General features: G+C 35.1%; 2 protein-coding genes across 2 annotated transcripts; both read right to left on the bottom strand.

Annotated features, from left to right (window-relative positions):
* Positions 1–1,239: 1,239 nt before the first annotated feature.
* On the bottom strand, positions 1,240–9,222 carry LOC145204740 (ribosome biogenesis regulatory protein homolog). Its single transcript, XM_080077339.1, has 13 exons — positions 9,009–9,222; positions 8,664–8,736; positions 8,112–8,150; positions 7,515–7,553; positions 7,153–7,203; positions 7,035–7,085; positions 6,225–6,303; positions 5,923–6,083; positions 5,020–5,085; positions 3,306–3,347; positions 1,903–1,995; positions 1,577–1,611; positions 1,240–1,511 (listed from the first exon to the last, which is right to left on the bottom strand). The coding sequence occupies exons 1-13, from the start codon at positions 9,161–9,163 to the stop codon at positions 1,430–1,432; spliced, it is 966 nt and encodes a 321-aa protein (XP_079933465.1). The 5' UTR covers positions 9,164–9,222; the 3' UTR covers positions 1,240–1,429.
* Positions 9,223–9,972: 750 nt separating this feature from the next.
* On the bottom strand, positions 9,973–13,631 carry LOC145208941 (dual specificity protein phosphatase 22-like). The gene is made up of 8 exons (XM_080079187.1): positions 13,515–13,631; positions 13,044–13,077; positions 12,829–12,911; positions 12,608–12,657; positions 12,480–12,524; positions 11,683–11,712; positions 11,415–11,586; positions 9,973–11,051 (listed from the first exon to the last, which is right to left on the bottom strand). Exons 1-8 carry the CDS (start codon positions 13,533–13,535, stop codon positions 10,806–10,808), a joined length of 681 nt encoding a protein of 226 aa, XP_079935313.1. The 5' UTR covers positions 13,536–13,631; the 3' UTR covers positions 9,973–10,805.
* Positions 13,632–22,076: the final 8,445 nt, after the last annotated feature.

The following is a 22,076-nucleotide window of genomic DNA, read 5'->3' as shown; positions in this document are numbered from 1 at the left end:
ACAACGAGTAAATTTGAAACAAGCAAAGTAAACTGTTTGATTAATGGTCCAGGTCTATGAGAATAATGGGCCGGACTTGGGAAATATTTGGTGGACCGCACACGAGAAACTCTTTTGTACCAAAGGATTGAAATTGCTGTACTAATCGACTTCCTGTTTTGAAACCCAAACATTATTACCACAAAGCACATCTGCTAGCACCCAGCTACAACTGTTTTAAAGTTTCTGCAAGTGCCGATGTTCGCAACAAAGACAAAGCGTTTACGTCGTCACAAAGCGGAAACCACTGTTGTCAAAATTCAAAGCGTAAACTCAAACGCATTTTCACATACTCTTCTTGCTATCCTAATGCCATGTGTATCATACTGCCTGTGCTAAGTTGATCACATCAATTATTACCTTCATTAACTTAAATTACCTTAATTGAGGTTGAGGGTATACTCGTGTCTGTGAGCTCTTTTGGCGATCTCACTGCAAAAACATGGTTACCATTATAGTAAGTGAAAGACAGTCCACAACTAATACGTGATTATTCCACATATTTCTGATAACACTGCTGAAGTTTGGGCAAAATATTCACCGTACGAATTATCTAGCCTGTGTCTCTTGTTATTTCGCTTACAAAGGGCGTGTTCGAAAATACAACAACGATAATTGTGACGTCAAAACCACCAACAAACACAGCTGCAATAAGAGAGCGGAAATGGTTTCGAAACATATTATTTTCGGTTTACTGTTGGCCACTCGGGCATCAATCCCTAGGGTTCTATTTAGGCTCATACTTTTTTCAGAAAACCTCACACGCTGTTTTCCCCTTGTTGTCCAACTTTTTAAGTTTGTTCAGTTGGGTATGTTTGGTTATTTTTTAATTGGGCCTGGATAAAACTTTAAATTAGTGGTTAAAGTAAGAGGGAACGGTATTCGCCAAGGTACTCAAAACAACGGTGCTATAACAATCAACCAAACCTTAAATAATCTTCGTATTTTCCTCATATCATTTTGCCTCAAATGTTTTCTATGTTACGTAGCGTTTAATTGTTGTTTTTATTTACGTTGCTTTGTTACAATTAGGGTTCAAATGTAAAAGATTTTAACAAATACTGTAACGTTCCCGTAAAAAACGTTCTTCTCTCATCACTGCTTTGAACGTGTAAGTTGAAAAACCGTAGACATAAACATAGGCCTCTGCGAATTTTCCAGGGCAAACGAAGTGTTTGTAAAATCTTAAAACAAGCTTCGTTCTCGGCAGGAACTTTATTTTTATTAAGCATCCCCATAAACCAAGACATATCAATGTGCGAATCATAAGCAAATAAAGCCCTGGTGTTTTCTATGCATCATCACCACTGTTGTCAAACACACTGTTAAAGTCCAATATTTCTAAGATTCTGAACGAAATCAATCACGACCCCTAGTGGTCATCCGGAGCTCATCTTTTCTTTCCCTTTCCCTTGCCACCAAATTTCTTTCCACCTTTTTGTCCTTTACCGTTTTTGCCAGGTTTGTGTTTTCTGGAATCAAAGAAACGTTATTTTCATGCAAATTTATCTGATCTACGTTAAAGTCTATCGCTTACCGAACTGTGGTTTGGTTGATTTCTTGATTTACCGCCTGCAAATGCAAAAAAAAGTTTGATGTTACTTATCCTGTTTTTTGTATTGCCTTTACGGGTAAGTAATTCATGTATTCACAAATTTGACATGTGTTAGATGTGAGAACTGAACAACATTATTATTACAGTACGCCAGGCCCATTGAAGGAGCCATACTGAATTAGCCAGTCACCAAGCATTCATCACCATATGCCAAGGCGTAGGCTAGAAAAATCTTATGTTTATCTTAACTGAACAACATTATGTTGAAGATGTAAAATATATTTTTGATAATGATGTTTTTATCTTACTTTGTTTACATCCATTTTTGGGTTCTTTTTAAACATTTCATTGACAATCTTCATTTGACGATCTTTTTCTGATATCATGATCACAGGGTCAAACTGAAACAAAAACAGATTTATTGGCAAAAGAAACAATAAACGACAACAACCAAAATCCAGGTGCAGAGCTAAAAAGTGATTGAATGAAAAAACATTTCTAGTAAAAAAAACAACCTTTGTTTTATTCAAATATTTTGCCATATCTTCCATTGTCCTTTTCTTTTTGTCAAAATGGTTACTCGCTTTCTTTCAGGACAAATGGATGTAGCTTTAGAATCTTTGCTCTGTTGTTAGTTTTCACAGAAAATTGACCAGGCACTAATCACACATTCACAGATTCTTCTTAACAGAACCAATATATCTCACAATAGTTAATCACAAAACTCGGTTAGAAACTGTATGCCTGCATATCTGATCTACACTTAAAAATCTCTTTTTGTGAGCTTTCATCACATAACAATACTGTATAGCATAACTGCAGCTCATTAAGCCTTGCTCTGTCAAAATAACTGCCCTTTGCTTCACTGTCAATTCCAGTTTGGTGATTATTTTTGTGCAATTGTTGCTCTATGTGATATTTCATGAGAAGTTATTAACTTAAAGCTTCCAGTACAAACATCACTACTTTTCACCATTACATTAAGTCACTGATTCTGGCATATTATTTCAACACCATAAAAACAGTTCTTAACACTTCTTACAATATGCACTGATTCAAAAGTTTTTTTAAATGTTTGCAACAAAAAGTGTTCGATGTCTACAAACTACTTAGACATAATAACAATTTTTTGCAATAAAAGCAAATCTGTATCTGGTGTTTTCAAACACATTTGTTTGGTTCATGATAAACTCAGCTTGAAATATTTTTCACATTTAGCAAAACAGCAACCTGTCTGTTTGTTTTTCTATGCAAGCGTTATCAATTACTATTATAAATGCAGGTATTATGCAAAATAATAATGTAAAATTTGGTGCTTACATACTAATAATCCGGATAAAAAGGCATATCATACACTATGCAATCAAATCAAAAAAGTTTTGTATCAAATACAAAGTGGTATCAAAACAAGTTTTTTGAAAACACTATTTGTATTTGGTATTGCTGCATATAACACTTAATGTATTAACCAGACCATTGTTGATAAACATTAAGATGTTGCCTAAATTAAAAATTGCCTTAACAAAAGTGGAAAACAATAAATTATAACAATGTTATTCGGCTTAAAGCAAAACGTTAAAAAAAGTAGAAAACATGCAGATTTAGTGAGGTATGGCTTTTCAGCTTTTTTACTCCTGAATGGCAGTTAGACAATCTGTTGTATTTTAATGTATAATGTACAACACTTTTGTGAAGTAACAACAAAACAAACCTTTCTTTTTTTGCCCTGGTTCTTTGCGGGTTTTTCATTTCTCTGCAGAAATAAACAAAACATCAACAAAATTGCTCAAAGTTAAAAAAAACTAGAAGGGTGGCTTTCTGATATACTTCCATTTTATATATTCTATACGATATTTACCAATTTACTATACACATCATTTGATCTACACATATGATTGTTTTTGTAAACAAAAACTAATGGGTCCCCACACGCATGTTTGTGCGGATTTACAGTAAACAAATGTTGCGGTGATTTTTACATTCTCAAGGACAAATTTTTAGAAAGCATTAACCCAACAATAAAAAAAATTGTTCGTATTCTTTTTGCACTATTATTGTCATGTAATTACAAAAACTTTAAAAAAACGTAACAAAGACTTAAATCTAATCTCTTGCTTTAACCCAGATATAGTTCTCCAAGGTCGGGCAATTTTTTTTAGAAAACTGTAACAGTTGTGTTACAGACACTTTAAATTAAAAAGCAATTTGCTACAAGTGTATACATAACAAATTGTTTTTCATTTAACTTTGTTTCGCAAAATGAGTACCATTGACCTGTAGTAACCTCTCAGGGTGCACACGCCAAACGACTGTTTGACACCGTTTTCAATAGCACGCCGTCATTCGTGTTCAACAATACTGTTAAGCCTAATTTATACATGCCTTGAGTATTGACTCCTAAATTGATTGTTAAAAAAACGCTACGTTATGAAGAAAGTTCTGAGCTGTGTTTGTAATACCGACTAGTTGACCTTAAGTAACCCGTGATCATGCGGTGGCCTGACAGCGAGCATTTAAAAAAACATTTATTTGGCAAAAAAGTCATGTTAATTTTTTCATCTTAACTTTTATTAACAAAGTTTTTCTTGACATATACAAAACCGAAGCACGGTTATTAGGCTTAAATCACGTCATAGGTGTAAAACCTTCGCCAAAACTAAAAATGTGAGTGATAACTTAATAAAACGACATAGCATTGCTGTGCAAAACAGCTGATTTCTAATCACTGAAACGATGTCTCGTAAAATGTCTGTCCGACGTCAAGCTGAGCCCTCCCGCTATCGTAAACCAGTGAGTTACTCTCTTGGTACTTCTGCCTACAGTGTCTTTCTTGACCAAACGAGCGTTAGACACATTTACGTTTCGGGGGCCTGTGGGTGAATCTCTGGGTCATACGGGGTCAAAATTCACATGGACCATCTTTAGACCAATATCTGTAATGTGTGTAAAATTGAAAAAGTTTGAACCATTCTTTCTTGACCAAAACGTGGGAACAATAGCCACGCTAAAAATTTCACGTTTTGGGGTGCTGTGGGTGAACCGAGGGATCAAACGGGGTCAAAATTCACATGGACCATCTTTAGACCAATACCTATTATGTGTGTAAATTTGAAAAAGTTTGAACCATTCTTTCTTGACCAAAACGTGGGAACAAATCCGCGCTAAAAATTTCACGTTTTGGGGGGCTGTGGGTGAACCGAGGGATCAAACGGGGTCAAAATTCACATGGACCATCTTTAGACCAATATCTGTAATATGTGTAAATTTGAAAAAGTTTGAACCATTCTTTCTTGACCAAAACATGGGAACAAATCTGCGTTAGAAAGAAAAAAAGAAAAAAAGAAAAAAGAAAAAAAAAATATAGACAAAAACAATATGTGTCCCCTTCAGGGAAGGGGACCCATAATTAACAATTTCAAACCTACCAAGTTGTTTTCAAATCTGCCTAATGATGCTGTTGATCTCTTGGCTTGGTGAAAAGTGGCTTCAAGCTAAAATTTGAAAAATAAAAATTCAAAAAAATGGTTTCAACTTAAATATCTTCACATAGACAGGCAATTTTAAAGCACAACAAACCATAATAGATATATAATACCCCACATTTACAGCTATTGAAGGAGCCACCAGATACCATAAAAATCAAAGGCATTGAAGAACATTTAGATTTTATTTTAATGTTTGGCAATCTACAGGATACTATTTTTCATTTTTACATGATAAAATTGTGAATAAGTCCATAGCAGGGGTTCCCAACCAGGGGTACTCGTACCCCTTGGGGGTACGAGATTGAACATCAAGGGGTACGAAGATCCTTGGGCCACAGGGCACCATTTCAAAAAGATTTTACAGTACAGTTTTATTTTGGAATTGTAAATGATATTATTACTGTCTTTGCTTTGAAAAAAAAACCAATTATCTACAAATAATTGTTTCAAAACAAGCCTCATTGTCTCATAACAATGCAACAAATATCTCACTGAGAAGTGACAAACAAAATAACTGACATTTAATTTCTTTTTTGATTTTTGCATTTTTGTGTGAAATACCGCTTTAACGTTTAATTGAGCTATAAGATCAATTTGATTTAGCAATATATATCTGAAAAAATCCATCAGAAATTTTTGGGGGGTACGAAGAAGGCTCTGACCTGACAAAGGGGTACGAGCAGCAAAAAAGGTTGGGAACCCCTGGTCCATAGTCTTCAGCCAACTTATCATTATGATGATTTATTGCTTGTATAACAAGGAAATTGTTTCACACATACATCATCAGCTATATATATAAGGCTATAGCTTTTTTGCTTGCAAGGATTTATGTCCAATACTCACCTCTTGTGTAGATTGTTGTTTATTAGGAAGGTTAGTCAACCCTGTGCCAGGGACCTTCTTTCCACTTCGTCGGGCAATATTTCGTAAACGCTGAAGTTCATTCTTGGCAACACGCTCTTTCTTTTCTTTCATCTTTTTTTCAAATTGATCTTCATTAGGGTCTGACAAAAAAAATTCTCAGTTTAACACAAAGTTTGTTTCTCGAAATTTTTTAAAGGTTTAAGACATATCATAAAAAACTTTAAAATATTAACATTTCTTGCAAAAGTAGTAATGACGTTGGGGCATGTGCACATCCTTACTTGCATTTTTCGGAACTTCCAGCACCCACTCTTTTGTGTCATCATTTCCTCGTTGGTAACCCCATCTTGGTTTCCATGACTACCAATACAGAAGATGTATAGTTAGGTAACAAAAACACATACATACAAAATAAAATCAACCTTTTGGAGACAGCAAAATGTTATTGTACAGATTCGCCAATTATAGTAACAGGGTTCCCGCACAATTTTCGTTTATAAATTTCATGACTTCTTCAAAACCTTTCAAGAAAAAAATCCAAATTTCCATAACCTTATGCAAAAAAGGTCGACCAATTCCCATAGTAAAAGTAGTAAAGAGGCATTGGTAGATACAGCCATATTACCATACTTGCAACGAATACACATATGTTACGTAATTTGAAATTCCTATCTCTATCTGGCATTTTCAGGGTAAAACAGGCGCCAAATTCGATACTTTTTCAATGATTTTTGCAAAAGTTGGCTTTTCAAAAACTTTTCCAGGCCTTAAAAATACAAATTCAAATTCCATAACTTTTTCCCTGTAGTAGTCTATAATTACACCAAAAAAACGTTTATATTCATACTTGGATCAACCCATGACATACTCATTGCAAATCATAGTATGCCAGGCCTACTTTTTTTTCTACCAACCAAGCCTTTCTACCAACCAAGCTACACAGGCTTAGGAATGAGACCGCCAAATTTGAATCACAAGCACTGTAGCATGTCAGCTTCATAGCAAGGATCATTAGATTGACCAGTAATCAGTGAACATAAATTCATAACTGGGATTTGAATAGAAATGCTTAGATCAAAGTAACTTTTTACCTTTGTAACGTCGTCCCAAACCATTCTTCCCTTTTTGCGATTTCGAATTCCCTGCATTAAAGAGTTGCAAGTTTATCAAATTGTTAAGCACTTGATTAAATTCAGAACCTATTCTTACCTTAACTTTGGCATATTCTTCCCATTTTGTTGGTGGTTTGGATTTTGGAATCTGAACAAGGCAAAACAAGTTATACTTAATCTCAATTTTTATTCATGTTTTAAGGAGCTCTATTACAAACCCAGAGGCTAAATGTTACACCAATTAATTTTGTACACTTGTCACTATGATGCTTGCATAATTTTTGCAGGACTACGTAAATAAACTATATGTATTGCATACTCAGTCTTAGCAGTGTAAATATAGCTTATAAAAGAGCATCAAGATTAAACAAAGTAGCACACTTTAATTTAAGAGTACTTAAACAGCAAACAAATTGTCAGCAAATCAGATACCCACACAAATATACTAAAATAACTTACAGGTTTTTCACGGGGTAATCTTGTTTCAGGATCTGGTAGCTAAAAACAAATTTATTTCATAAAAAGGTGTCACATTAAAGATACAGCCAAATCTGATTAATACCATACCCAATTTGCTTTTTTATGCAAATAACTTGACAATTTTCTTAACAACAGGCTATACTTAGGGTTTATGATCCCATGCAATTAACATGTTGACTGCCAAGGGATATTCCTATGTTGTGCTTAAATTTGCCAAACATGTTTTAGTGGCTTTCTGAAATCAGAAAGTTAAAAAATTTTGTGCCATGCTACGAGTTAACTCGAAGGTAACATGCTGGTGTAGGGGGTCTAGGTGTTGCCACAACGCATCCAAGACGTTAGTTCGTGACGCCAGTTGTTTTAAGCGCGTTACAATCGAATAAGTCTACTACGAGTATACTCGTATCTGGCTAGCCTGGCATGATCGGCAACTCCAAGATAACACGTAGTTGGCAGTCAACGTGTTAAATAGATTCTCTGATTAACCGGTATGCAACTAACATAACTTGTTTGTACAATAAACACAACCATGACAAACAATGTTGTACATCAAATTGGTCCAATGTTATTACTCACCTTTGCAACAACAGCGTCTTCCACTCTTTCTGTTTCTAACTATGAACAAGCAAAAGTATCAAGTCATATTATAAAGTGCGTCAAGCAAACACCACACAAAAAAAATTTATAAAACAATCTTTAGTAGCCTTATCCATATTCAACCATTAAATGTTTCTAAATTCCATTTACAAGAATTTATTTTTCCCAGAAAATTATTTTCAAAAGTGTTTCTATAGGAAATTTGGAATCAACTACTGTTTTTACTTCACTATCAGCTGTCCTTGATTATAGGTTGCCCTTGATTTTAATTGCATGTTGTAATGTCATAGTACTTCCATTTATCATTTGTAAGTCAGGCAAACAACTGTACCCAGCAGAATGTATGTAAACATATAATGTTGACAAGCAAAATCATTTTGAATTTGAGTTAGATTGAAGTACAGGGTGGACACAAAATAATACTGCCATTACATTAAAGTGTAAGCAGTCCTTGATTGAAAGCAGTACAAACAATAGGGTAAAAAACTGAGGTAAGACAAATTGGGTACATTGACATTTGACAACTTGTACCTGCCAAATGTTATTCAGCAGAAGTTGTGTGTTTCCTCTCGCAAGTTGCATCAGATAAGATTCTTTTGATCTCCTAAAATAATTTGAAAACTTAAAACAACTTACCATGTGCAAGAACAACAAGCTTTAAAAACTGGTTTATCATTAAGCTTCCATTAACAGCATAGTAATACGTTTTTACATTTCTCATGTAAAAGTAAAGTAACAAAAATTTGCTTTCTTAATGTTACATAAGAATAAATGCAACTTAAAACAAACTTTTATATTTTTACATTTTGTTGTACCCCTTGTATATAACTACTGACAAAAGCAAATACTATTGTTTTAATGCATGAAAATATTTACCTTAATTTAATGGCATCAAGTGGATTTGAGTCAACAGCCAAAAGATTGCCTAGATCCAAATTTACATCAATATCTTTCTCGACAGTTGTGCTTTTAATTCGTTCTTCTTCATCTTTGCGGATATTTTCAAGGATATCCTGTGCTTTCACACCCATTGTTTTAATTTTAAATATTCAAAACTTTTCAACAGTATACTGTTAAAGAATAAAAAGTAATTTTGAGCACGGTGCATTTCGGTCGCGCGTCAGTCATACAAATACATTTTTTTAAGCGTGATTGACACATACGAACATGCTCTGGAATACGTACATATAGGTATTAATACCTAATAGACGTAAAGATAACTTTAAATCACACTAAAATTTGAGACAGACATAAAATTCCGAAATAAACAAACCACACGTGAACTATTGTTCACATGGAAGATGATTGAAAGGAAAACGGATGAGCTGAAAAAGCTAAAAAAATATCATTGAAAAGAATGGGCAACTCTGAGTTTTTTACCTGGAATTTTACAAAGTTGCACAAGGGATTTGAATGTTTTTAATAAAAATATTTAAAGAATGTGTTTTTCAACAAATTTAATTCGGAGTTTCAGTGTATCAGCACCAAGCTCCACATAAAAAGAAAAAAAGTAACTTCCATCATTCTAACGTCACATATGAATGAAATGAGCTGTTTTGTACGTTTGATTTACATTCAAGGTCACTTTTTCGTTTCACAAAGGCGTTGACCTTAACTTGGGCTTCGTATGCCTGCTTCAAACGCTAAAGCAATGGGAATTTTTACGGCGTCGATTGGTAAATACCATGGAATTCCACAGAGCGAAGGGGGACGGCGAATTCAAGTTGCGAAAAGTTTAATGATTTCCTATTGTCCACACAGAAAAGTCTTTCTCTACCTACCAGCTTCTCGTTTGGTCAAGCAAACGTTTCTTAACTGCCACAACTGTTTTACACAAAAATGCTTTTGAAGGAAATTGTACTGTGCACAAAACAACAACTCGTGAAAATAGCGATGCACAAAAAACTTCCAACTTTAACAAGAATATATTTACTTTCACTTTTGGGTGAAATATATTTAAATATTTACAGTGGTAATGCCAAACACGAAGCAAATTTTGCATTCTTCAAACAAACAAATACGTTGTGAGGGTTTTTGCCTACAAAAGATTTTTGCCTTGTTCAAACAAACGTTTTTAACATGAAAACAACACAAGTATATGACAAGGAAGCATTTAGTTAGTACACAGATAAACGGTTATTCGATTTAAATTAATTTGCGTTAAATAGGTTGCAAAAGTGCAAAACAACAAATTAAACAACACTTTTACATCAAATGAGGCAGTTGGACAAGTGAGTATACAGAAACACATTAGCCTTTGTACAACAGCAGCTTTCCCAACATAAAATGCAATGAAGACTGAAAAATGGATTGTAAGAATCATTTGAACAGTTTCTTGGGATTTTTTGATGATTTTTATGGCACAATATGTTTGTTTTCATTTTGCTGTCCCCCGTATGTTAATTATAGCCTTATTTAAGTCGTCCCCAAACCACATCAATTGTCTATTCTATTTAAGATATTCTATATAAAGGTAATAAAGATACCCAATGAGGCTTAAAAGTAAACTCATGTGTCAAAAAGTATGAAAAAATCCACAGTATTTAATTCATTTGGTATTTCATTTAAATCCAATGTAACCAATTTTAGTCAAAGTTTATCTTTCCAACATACTAATAACAATAAAAAGTGTTTTGAGATATAGACACCACAAAAAACATAATGAGTCAATTGCTAATTATCAAAATTGTCAACCACACAGCCCTGTCTTCGTTTTTGAGTCCAGGCCACTTCTGACGGGTCGTTGCCCCTTCTATTAAGGGGATAAGAAGAGGCACAGTTGCTCCCACTTGATACTGTTGGCGGCCGCTTCAGTTGATCTTGTGACATTTCCTCTTCGTAGCTCTCGAACAATGACTGTACAATTTCCTGGTCATTGAAAGGGTTGGGACCGTATGTGGACAAAAACCATTCTCGTTCCTACAAAAATTAACGATTATTTTTTGAAAGAAATGTTATTTTAGTGATTGGTATAACATTTAGTTTTTAAATATTCTGTATCTAAACAAAAAAGGTCAGATATAAAAATTATTTTGAACAGATAAAAATCAGATGTAAAATTTAATGTAAATATATAAAATCGAATGTAAATTTATACATGATCTTGCAAATATACATATGCAAAACAATAAGCCCACATAAAAAAAGCTGGGTGTTAAGCAATACCTGACAAAAAAAATATTTCTGTAGTTCATACTTCAGGTCTACAAAATGTTAATACTCAATTGAAGTTGGTCATTTATTGTTACCAAAGCACATAAAACACTTTTACAATTGTTTAACCTGTTTAAGATTGCCTTCCTGGAACTTTTGCAGTTGTTTTTGGAATCCAAAATTTGGATTTGCTACGGTTCTTGCATGTCGTACGGCATTCAGTGTGTTGAGATGATTGTGATTTGTCGAAACCATGATGTAAGCAACTGTTACTGTTACACTTCTGGATACACCAGCTAAGCTGTAAATAAAATGACAGAATGTTCATGACATATGTAGGGATTTCATTACAACCCCATCCATACTGACAGATTAAGTATAATTGCAAAATACTTACCAATGAACTAAAACAACTCCTCCATTTAACCTAAAGAAAACAAACTTATTACGAAAGTGCACATCCGGCATATATCAAGTTTATAGAGCTCTGCTGGCAAATGTATATTTATTCTGACATTTCTACATCCTATACAAGTCGCCTTCATCAGTATACGATTCGAAACGTCGGAATAAATATATATACATTTGCCAGAAGAGCTCTATTTAATATTATGCCTGGCAGCAATAGCTTATATATCAGGAAATACAGAGATAACAAACCGATTGTTGTGACAATGCAAATGACTCTGCTCGACATTTTCAATTTACAAAAGGAGGAGCAAAAATTTATCCACCTACACTAGCAAGATTTTGTGGTCTTAAATAAACCTGATTAAACGCAAGTGATGTGTGAATAGGACTACACTTGTGTAAAACTGTGTCATGCAGTTGATGTGTCATGCTTTAACCCGCAAATCACTGTGCCACATTGGTTATGTAAATAAACAACATTCCGTAAATATTTCTCATGTAGTGCCATATAGGATTGTATGTATAGATTTAAATATTTATTACGTCAAAATAACTGGCAGAATTTCATCTTAACATTTTACATATATATTTGCATCAACTTGCTTCATAGCAAAATGGCAAAATAGCGTGAAAATTCATACCATTTCCCATGATTTCAAATGTTACTACAAATTCAAACAAAAAGCAACAACAAAATGTGTCCTATATTACAATGCTTCAAACTGAAAGCAGAAATAAGACTGTAAACTCTCAAAATAGTGTGAAAATTAGTTATTGTCTTACCTTGCTTCATGAATAAATTTTGTACATTGATGAAAAAACGGAGTCCTAAAACAAAATAGAAATGTTTAAAAAACTATATATATGTTTTTAAAGTACATTTTAAGAGGTCAGAAGTATACAACACTTACAAGTTCTGTTCTGGTGTGTCAGAGGCAGAAATGCATAGATATTCTTTACCCTGCCAAAGAGAAATGTTGCTATTTACTAAAACATATGAAAATAAAACCTACAAAATCATTTTCATGAAGAAATTAGTTTTATAGATCCTAAAAGATACAAAACATACTGTTAAATTCAAATGTGACTAACTAGACCACAATAAAGAAATAAAATCACAATACAAGTTTACCTCAAGGACAGGTTTCGCATTGTCATGAATTGACAAAATGTGAGTGATTTTGTTTTCCTCTAATTGCTTTGCATCCTTGGCATCTAACAAACAAAACAAACAGTCAAACAACAGTAAATTCTCATAATTTAGTAAGCTACCACCTTCATGTGGGTCACAAATCAATCTAACTGCATACAACCTTACAAAAAGTACATACAAGCAACAAAACATACCTCTGATGTTTCCAACAAAAAGACCTGGAAGAATCTGAAAAAAAAGTGTTCAAAAATTGTCTTTTTTCACATAATTGAAGTAAAATGATATCTAAACTGTTATTTTTTACCGTTTCATGCCCACTTTAGTTACATATAGTTATTATAATAAATATATTATAAAAAAATACATCCCTATTACATAAACTTGCTTTTTTAAGTTTGCTATTGGTAATTCCAAGCAGGTCCAGAAAAAAAGTGTTCAAAAAGGCAAAAATATATCACAAAATGTAGCAGTAACACTGAGTTAAAACAAATTAAGACTAAAATGTTCTAGTTTACAAAACACTTTTATACTTATGTAACAAAAAATACTAACATAATTAAGATTTTACCTTGGGTATTTCATACCACTGCTGTATGTAGTATTTAGTTGATTTCAGATCAACATAGTTATTGTACAAAACAGAAAATTTAAAAAAAGAAACATACCTTATTCATACCATTTCCCATGATTCCAAATGTTACTACAAATTTGAACAAAAAGCAACAACAAAATGTGTCCTATACTACAATGCTCCAAACTGAAAGCAGAAACAAGACCATGAAAATCTAAAGTCACGACTTTTTATGGAAACAAGAAATTTGTCAATGGAAATTTAAACACGCCACTTTGTACCCACAGCCTAATACATCACGACGCCTTATGACTCAAAGTGCATTACATTGATTTGGCAACAGTTGCGCAAGACGAAACGCTTGTGTTGGGCTGAAACTAGTTTCGATGAGTCAGCCAAGCGCTCTAAAACCTCCAGATTACGTTTTTTGAAAGAGAACTACATACGCTTCAAGGGGAATTCCCTACCGTATAAACTGAGTTTGCTGATTGCTCAAAGAGAAGAAGGCGCCGTTTTTGACCTTTCACGACCTTTACCTGTGTTCGCCTGCTGTGCAGTTCCTCGCTTTGTCGATACTGAATTCAAAATTACAATCCCAAAACCAGTTATAACAATTGTACACAAGACACGGACTTGAACAGTAGCTTTAGGCTACTAAGAACAAATTGTTTTTGTCGAAAAGTTTGCTTTATAAAATGACTATATATTGCTCTATATCGCTGGCAACTTTGTTGCAAAGGCGCATGAATTGAATGCCAAAAAACTAGCAACATTTTAAAAAGGCATGTTTTTCCAAACGGACATGTATAATTAGGCTTAAAAATTAAGTACATTGACAGGACACGTAGCGTACAAATTCAATGTCAAGGCCACAAAATGCTTGTATCCATAGAAACACAAGCTTGTTTGCAAGGAAGGCATCGCGTCATCCTGTGTGTTTTTCGGGTGATTTCCGCATTTTGCAACAGCCTCGTTATCGTGAGTTGACCTAAACTGCTAGAGCAGTGGTTCCCAACCAGGGCCCATGGCCCCCCAGGTTTATCACGCTCATTTACTCTATTAGACTTAAGGCTAAAATTAATACCGCATTTCAACGCGAGATTGCTATCTACATTTTAAGGGGGCCACAGGTCCTACATGGTAACTTGAAGGGGGCCACGTATCCAAAAAGTTACTTTAAGGGGGCCATGGTCCACGAAAGGTTGGGAACCACTGTGCTAGAGCCTTGTTTATACTGCAAGCTTTGGTTGGACTTGCAAAAAACGCGCAATGCCTGCTGATGATTGCATTACTATTGAACGCACGAGAATAACTACAGCACAGAAAAACCACAGCTACAATTTCCCACTGCAAATTAAACAGACTTAATCAAACTGCAATTACTGAAAGTTTTCTCTTTTTTTCACATTTTAACTTTGAGCCCACCAGGTAACAAAGTGAAAAACCGCCAGTCAGCGCTGACTAACCGTCGACGTTTCAGCAAATAATTTCCAGCGGCAACAATCACTACTTCCCTCCCGAAACCGAAATTTGCTTCAAGCTCTCTGACGTCACAGAGGGTAGTCGCGCTTTGGCGCCGAAAGACAATGAACAGGCTCTCGCGAAAGGTTCCTCTTTGCGAGGTAGCTTATTTGCATGCAACCTACGTGGGTTCGCGGTGTTTGCTGCAACAAAAGGTGTAGGTTGCATAAAAGCCTTTTTGGTTGGATCTGTGTGCTTTGAAATATATACTTTGTAAACCGATAGGTTTTGATACTGTTCTAGCACTCAACCAGCTTTTTTTCACGGCTTTTTTCGCTACACAACGTTTTAACGATCCGCTTAGATTTCAGACAAGTTTTTTTGCTTAGTAGGCCTACTGTTAAAATACCAAGTTTGTCTAACAGCAATAACAGTTTTTTAACATAATTCTAGTAAAATGTTATCGAAATGGTCATTTTTTCACTGTTTAATACCTACTTTAGTTACATATAGTTATTATAATGATCATACATAGTTGTTATAATAACTACATCAACAAAACCGTATTAAAAAAACTACATCCTTATTACACGAGTTTGGTGCTTTATTGCTCATAACACCACGCAGGTCCAAAGATCGGATAAATTTGGGAATTTCCATTTGAATCACTCCGAAACTCGCTGACACGACAGACTGATATTGCCTAAAACCATTTCCTAATGAAGTATTTGTTCATTAATCAGTAAAATTTAATTTATCGCGCTTGCTTGATTGTAAGCTACTTTTGGATTCGATGTTTAAGCAGTGTTGTTTTCTGTCCTCCAAACACAGCTATTTTCTGATAAACAAACTAAAGCTAAAATAACTTTAAGTTTTTCGTTAATTTTCAACTCTCTTGTAAATTACGACTGACTTAAAAGAAAGAATAGATTCTAAATAACACTACAGTATAATCACTAAACATATTAACCAAGCTTGGTTTTGCATTGCGTGACTAACTTCCCAAGCTCTAGCTATTTACAAGCTTTTCACCTTTAGTTACACCCAGTCAAGCGACACATAAACCACACACAAAGCAAATAACAAAAGGGGTAAAGTTGTTTCTCGCCGGCTCAAACCCAAATTTAAAAAAGCGCTTAATCACGATGAGTGAAATTAATCTTATGAATCTAGTTTCACTGCGGAAGTTAGATTTGCATGATATGCGTTATTCATGATTGCCTTTTGCAACCGCTCTGCGCATTTTGAACCCGGAAATATGACGTAATTGGTTTCTAGGGGCATGACGTAAGTAAATTATTTGTGTTTGGGATATTTTCTGTGTTGAAGCTCTCCCTTTCATTTCCTTGTAATTATAGGCTTGAAATTTTTACCAGTTTTTCGTCATAGGAAAATAGAACATTATCGTCAAGAATCAAGATAAACAGGAATAAAATGTAACTATTGAGGAATGAACGCTTCATTATTCAAACGTTTTGACAAATGCTGATGCCATCATCAGTAATATGAAGGGTTACACCCGTTGCAACCACTTTGCATGGGTCTAATTCTTCTAATAAAATATGTCGCTTTCTACGTCTTTTGGGAGCGTTTTCTTACTTATGAACAGATCCGTGCGCAGTGTACCAAAATTAATCTATTTTGTGAAAAGTGTGCGACACTTTATTATGCCATTAGCAGTGTGATGTCACTCTTAATGACAGAACAAATTTGCACGCATATTTGTCATGTTTTGTTTGCGCTGTGTCGTTAAAAATTGCGAGGCTAAAATTGTTTTTGTTAATCGAATTAAACAAGCTACGGACAGTGCACACTGTTTCAACCTATACAGTATAAGTGGTGGGATTCAGCCGGTTCGCACCGGTTCTACAGAACCGTCTCACGAAATTTTATGAGATCAGCGAACCGGTTAGCATTACTGGTTGCTGTCAATGGACTTTTTATAAAAGAACCGGCTGAAAAATACGACTTTCGTGATAGAACCGGGTGTCAAAAAACTTGAATCCCACCCCTGAGTATAAGTATCTGATTAGGGCATAAGTCTGAATTAAAGAAATTGGAAAATACACTTTTCCTTTATGTAAACAGGCTTGTGCAACCTTGACAACTGATGAATCAAACACAATTCTAATTAAAAACCAAATAGCTAGCTATCAGTCCTATGGCACTGAAATAAATCAGTTGATCACATTTAACTTCAAACTAAAACTTCTCCGCGGACAGCAGAACCTTAATTAAATTAGCGACATTTTATCCACAGGCTGCATTTGATTAGCACTGCTGGAAAGTAACAGTTATATGGTGACATCAATCCTAATGCAAAGTGCTGCTTCGATTAATATGATAATCCAAAGGAAGCAAAGGCGTGATAAAAGCAGCGCTAAAACGTATATTTTTCCCCAGTGTGTAACACACAAGCAAAACCCGAAGTAGCTTCTGAGAACTGCTTGACATCAAACAGATGCAACGTAATTTGGGTAATAAAGCCACGTCGGTTTAAATGGGCGTCAATTGATGAATATGCTGATGTAAAGAGACAATATATGACACCATGCGTATGTAGTAAAAGCGATTTGTAACCTTTTGTTTAACTCGCTGAAGTTAAACAAGGTAATCGAGGTTTGTACGACTTTCAACAACAGACTCACTACATGCGTTTGACCTTTCACCTTATTTCTCCCGTGTGTACCGTTTAGTGATACTGGGTTACGTACTGGATTTTTGTTTATTTGCTTTAATTTTAACCTCGGTGGGCGGGCAAGACTGTTAAATCATTTTTTATTTGATTTTTTTGACTTAGGTCGACGACTTCCATTAAGTGTAGCCAATTTAGTGCCTTCTTTGGTTTGGAACAATGCCGTTCAAGTATCTTGCTAAAGAAACACATGTGGCTATGGCTGGACTATCTTGTGAACATAAGACAGTTGTGCTAACCACTCAGCCATCTTGGTGACGTGAAAAAAATAACAGAAGTACAAAAGTCACTTTTACCAGGCTAAGTGTGGATAACTGTGACGTCAATAATAGCAATTGTGCCGTCAGTACTATGCGTGAGACGCAATCTTATATCCCGTTTCCATGGCCGTTGGTCCGATCGGACTTTTCCGCTATTTCAGTCCGATCGGACGCAATAAGGAATGACTCAGCATTTTCTTCAGCGTTTTCGCGGACCTGCTCGCGAGGACCAACGGCCATGGAAACGGGATATTAGGTTGACCTCTGCTTGACGGCTTGTACGTGAATGAATTTGCAGCCAGCAAAGCCGCACCAGTTACGCAGAGTTCAGATATATGCAAACTAGTTGTAAATCCACGCTAATAACGCATAGTGTGTAAAAGTGTGCTGTTTACATCATACAGTACGCGTTGATCAAACCCAGTCACTCCCTACTGCAGCAAAAGCGGTCAATCAAAGGTCATTTGATGAATGTCTAATTAAATGGGCGAACAGTAATGCAAAAAAAAACAGGGACAAACTAAGTTAGAACTTTATAGGTTTTATCTTTATAAAAAGTACAAAATGAAACACATTTGGAGTTTTTTTCATTACCTGAAGGACAAGCTCAATTGCAATCAAATACAGGAATCTCCTCTAAAAGGGAACGTATGGAGGCCTACCACAGCAATAAAATAGAAAAAATATTGTAGAACAAAGTTTGTCATTGTTTTTCTTGGACATGTTTGGCAATAATCGGATCGTTTTAAAATAAAGCAAACGACTCTTCAACGTAATTGTGAAAATATAATAGGTTTTGTGGTAGCAACAACAAAAAATCACAGGTAGCTAAAAAGCGAGATTTATTTTACCACAATCAATTTAAAAATCAGTTTTTTTACCCACGACTGGAATTCATTTTTGGGCGAAACATATGCGGCTTATGTATCACACATTCTTATCAGCAAAAAGCAAAAACAAGCATGTGGTGGCCTTGAAACGCTGAATCGTTGAACTGGTGAAAACCGCAGAACCAAGGGTAAAAATGCTGACGGATATATAGTGTTACTTGAGTTTCGCTGAGGTTTTGTAAGGACATAATAGTAAAACGACTTTAGTCATACAACTTATTTAGCTATAAATCTACAAAGCAACAAACGAATCAGTTTGACTTGGTACCGTCATCTACAGCCCTTGCAATTTTTGTGACATATGCAGTTTAACCCAGAACGTATTTCGTAAATGTTGTCGTTTTTTCTGCAAATTGTGACTATGGGGTCAGTAAACTGGTTAGGATGTGCATGTAGTTACGTAAGATCTCTCGGTTTCAACCCACACGTATTCATTCATGACGCTGCAGGGGTGAGTTATAAAAGCCCAGCACCTGATACCAAGTCTTCATCTGAAATTTCAACGCTATTCGATACAGCCTGCATTGATCGTTGTGAAAATCGCGATAAAATCGGGAATATGTCGAAAAACGTTGCTAAAACTTCGGACAAGAATTTGGAACAAACCGGCGAAAACAATTCTGATGGAAAAGGTGTAAAAGGGCTGTTTAAAAAAAGTTTGAAGAAAGTTAAACAAGGCCCTGGTTCATCTGTGGTCAGTGGAACAGGCCGTCTGGTCACCAGGACTGCAAAGTTGTCACTGGGAATGGACGTTTCAGACGATGAAGATGCTGGTATGATAGGAACATCTCTAAACGCTGCTAGCAGTCTAGTTGCTTCTGGGGCGTCTCTCATGATGGGCCCAGCGGCACCCGTGGTGGGCAAAATCGCAACAGTGGGAATTAATCAAGCAAAAAAGAATCTCGGCAAAAAGTCTTCGGCCGACGAAAAGTCAAAATCAGGCGAAAAGAAAACATCTTAAATATAAAGTTCAGTATTTCTCTGAGATCACTTTAGCGATGTTTTTCGTGCTTTCTAAAAGTAGCTTATTCAATAAGATTGCTTAAATATTTTATTCAGTATGTAAAAGATATCGTTGTGGTAAAAATGCTTTTATGTATCCATCGTAAAAAAGCATAATAAAATACTTATTATTCTACATATTTGGTTGGATGGTTTTATTCCCGTATATTTTAGTGCAGAAACAAGAGGCAGCCTACTAACTGTAAACTAACAGACATTATTTATTTGGCCGTCCAGGTGAAATGCCAAAAAAATGCTTCACAAGCAAAATGATAAAATGCGCTTCTGTTTGCGTTAGAAAAGCAAAAACTGAAAAATGTCACAACCAAATAAGGCAAAACACGTTGCAACGAAGCAGATTACTTAGTGGGCAAATTGCCATGTATTTTAGTTATAGCCAATCCCCTGCAAAAGTATGTAAGCGGGCTTCATTTCCAGCAACATAATGTAGGAGTCCACCCAATTGTCTATAGGTAATAAAACTAACTAAACCCGAGCGAACCAACAGTTACCTATTGCTTGTGCCATATTAAAATAAACGCAAACATTTTCGATTTTCTGTTCAACACAAAAATGCAGAAAAATTAAGCGTTATAACTGGCCATAATACGTAAACAAAACATTTCGAAGAAATATTTAACTGGACATAAATATTCGTCACCCAATGACCAGCGCTATTTAAACAACATACCTATGTAATATGATGCTGTAATGCTAAAACACATTCCTTTTGAAAAGAAATTTGCTAAAACAAGTTTCGTTCTCATCTAAGCCACCGCATCCTTAAAAGCTCAAAGAAACATGGTTAGAAAAAGGGACTTTTGAGAGCAAAAAACAAAACAGAAGGCTTATTTAGGCAAAGACGGCATTCGAAAGAGTCGATAAGACCACTTGTCAATGCATTTAAACATATTTAGTACAAAAAAACTTCTCAATTTAATACATTTTCTTGGGGCAAAACGCATATATTGTTATGCACAAACGTGAATGACAAAAAAAATCGAGGACATGTAAAACTACAGAAATCTAAATGATGTTTTGTGGTGTTTTACATCGGAACGGAACGTTATACCAGAATGATATAAAAGAATTTCGGCCAAAATGCCAAAGGAAATACAAAACCAAAAAAACATTTAAAATACCGAAACCGAACAAGCAACCGGGTGAATAAAATTTTGTGTCGAAATACTGAAAAAAATGCCGTTATAAATTTATTTCGGTCAGCCAGGGACGAAATGAAAATATCGGTGTCCGAGCGAAATAACGAAAAAATTGTGCATAGAACGAAAATCGTAATTTCGTTCAGTTTCGGTATATAACAATGGTAACTCGTGTCAGCAGCAAATTTACGTCAACGTATTGCAAACAACGGCTCACAAACAGGCGTTGTTGCGTGAATTGGTTTCTATTTCAAAAATTATTTTATGGCAACAAATCAACCCACACCGAAATATGTTGGAAAACAAAAAATGCGACCAGCAAGAAAATTAAACAAAACGATGCAACAAAACTGAACTCATCTGCAGGAAATATGGTCTAAATTTAAAGAGAAAAAAACTTGCATGTTTGTAAACATTTTTGTCGTCTTGCAACTTTACTTGGTTAAGTGCTAAAATAAAAAACAAAAAAACAATAACGCTTGTGGCTGTTTATTGTTTTATATTTGCGAATCAAAAACTGTCCGCTAAATATTTATTAAAATGACATCACAAAATGCTTATGACGTCAAAATTCAAACAAACGGCTTTTTGACATTTCTGGGTCGCGTCGTGATTTGTAGTTATTTTCCGGTTAGTGTTTTGCAACAAACAATGATTTATCACCTAAAATCGCTCAAAAATTTTTGCAAGAAGCATCTCACTTGCATTGCAGTGCAGACACTCGACTGCAAGACTCAACAAACGGCAAAAAATGAGTGAAAAAGTAAAATCTCCGACAAAGAAGTCCTCCTGTAAAAAAATTACTTCTCTTTATAAAAAAGTTAGAAAAGCAAGTGAATCGAAAGATAAAGATAAAAAAGGAACGTCGAAAAATGACAACGAAAATTTAAACTCGGAGCAGGCTTTGCCTAAAGACGGACCAGCTTCACCAACAAAGTCTATTGAAGATCTGGGTCAAGTTTTTGACAACGTCGCTGAAATTACGGATGAAATACCGGAAGAAAATGCGGAAAATACGGAATCTGGAGACAAGGGCGTATCTAAGATTTTCAAAAAAGTTGGAAAAGTTGCTGTAAAAACCGCATTAAAGAGTGCGACAGGTTCCGACGAAGCTGGTGACTTAATTTGCAGCGCAATGGAAAGCGATAACACAATCAATTTGGAATCAGTGAAGCACATCGACAAGGA

The sequence above is a fragment of the Phallusia mammillata genome, chromosome 1, assembly GCF_965637545.1.
Source record: "Phallusia mammillata chromosome 1, kaPhaMamm4.hap1.1, whole genome shotgun sequence".
In the NCBI taxonomy this organism is placed as follows: domain Eukaryota; kingdom Metazoa; phylum Chordata; class Ascidiacea; order Phlebobranchia; family Ascidiidae; genus Phallusia; species Phallusia mammillata.
Note: the sequence above shows the minus strand (reverse complement) of the source record. Positions and strands in the feature narration are given on the sequence as shown.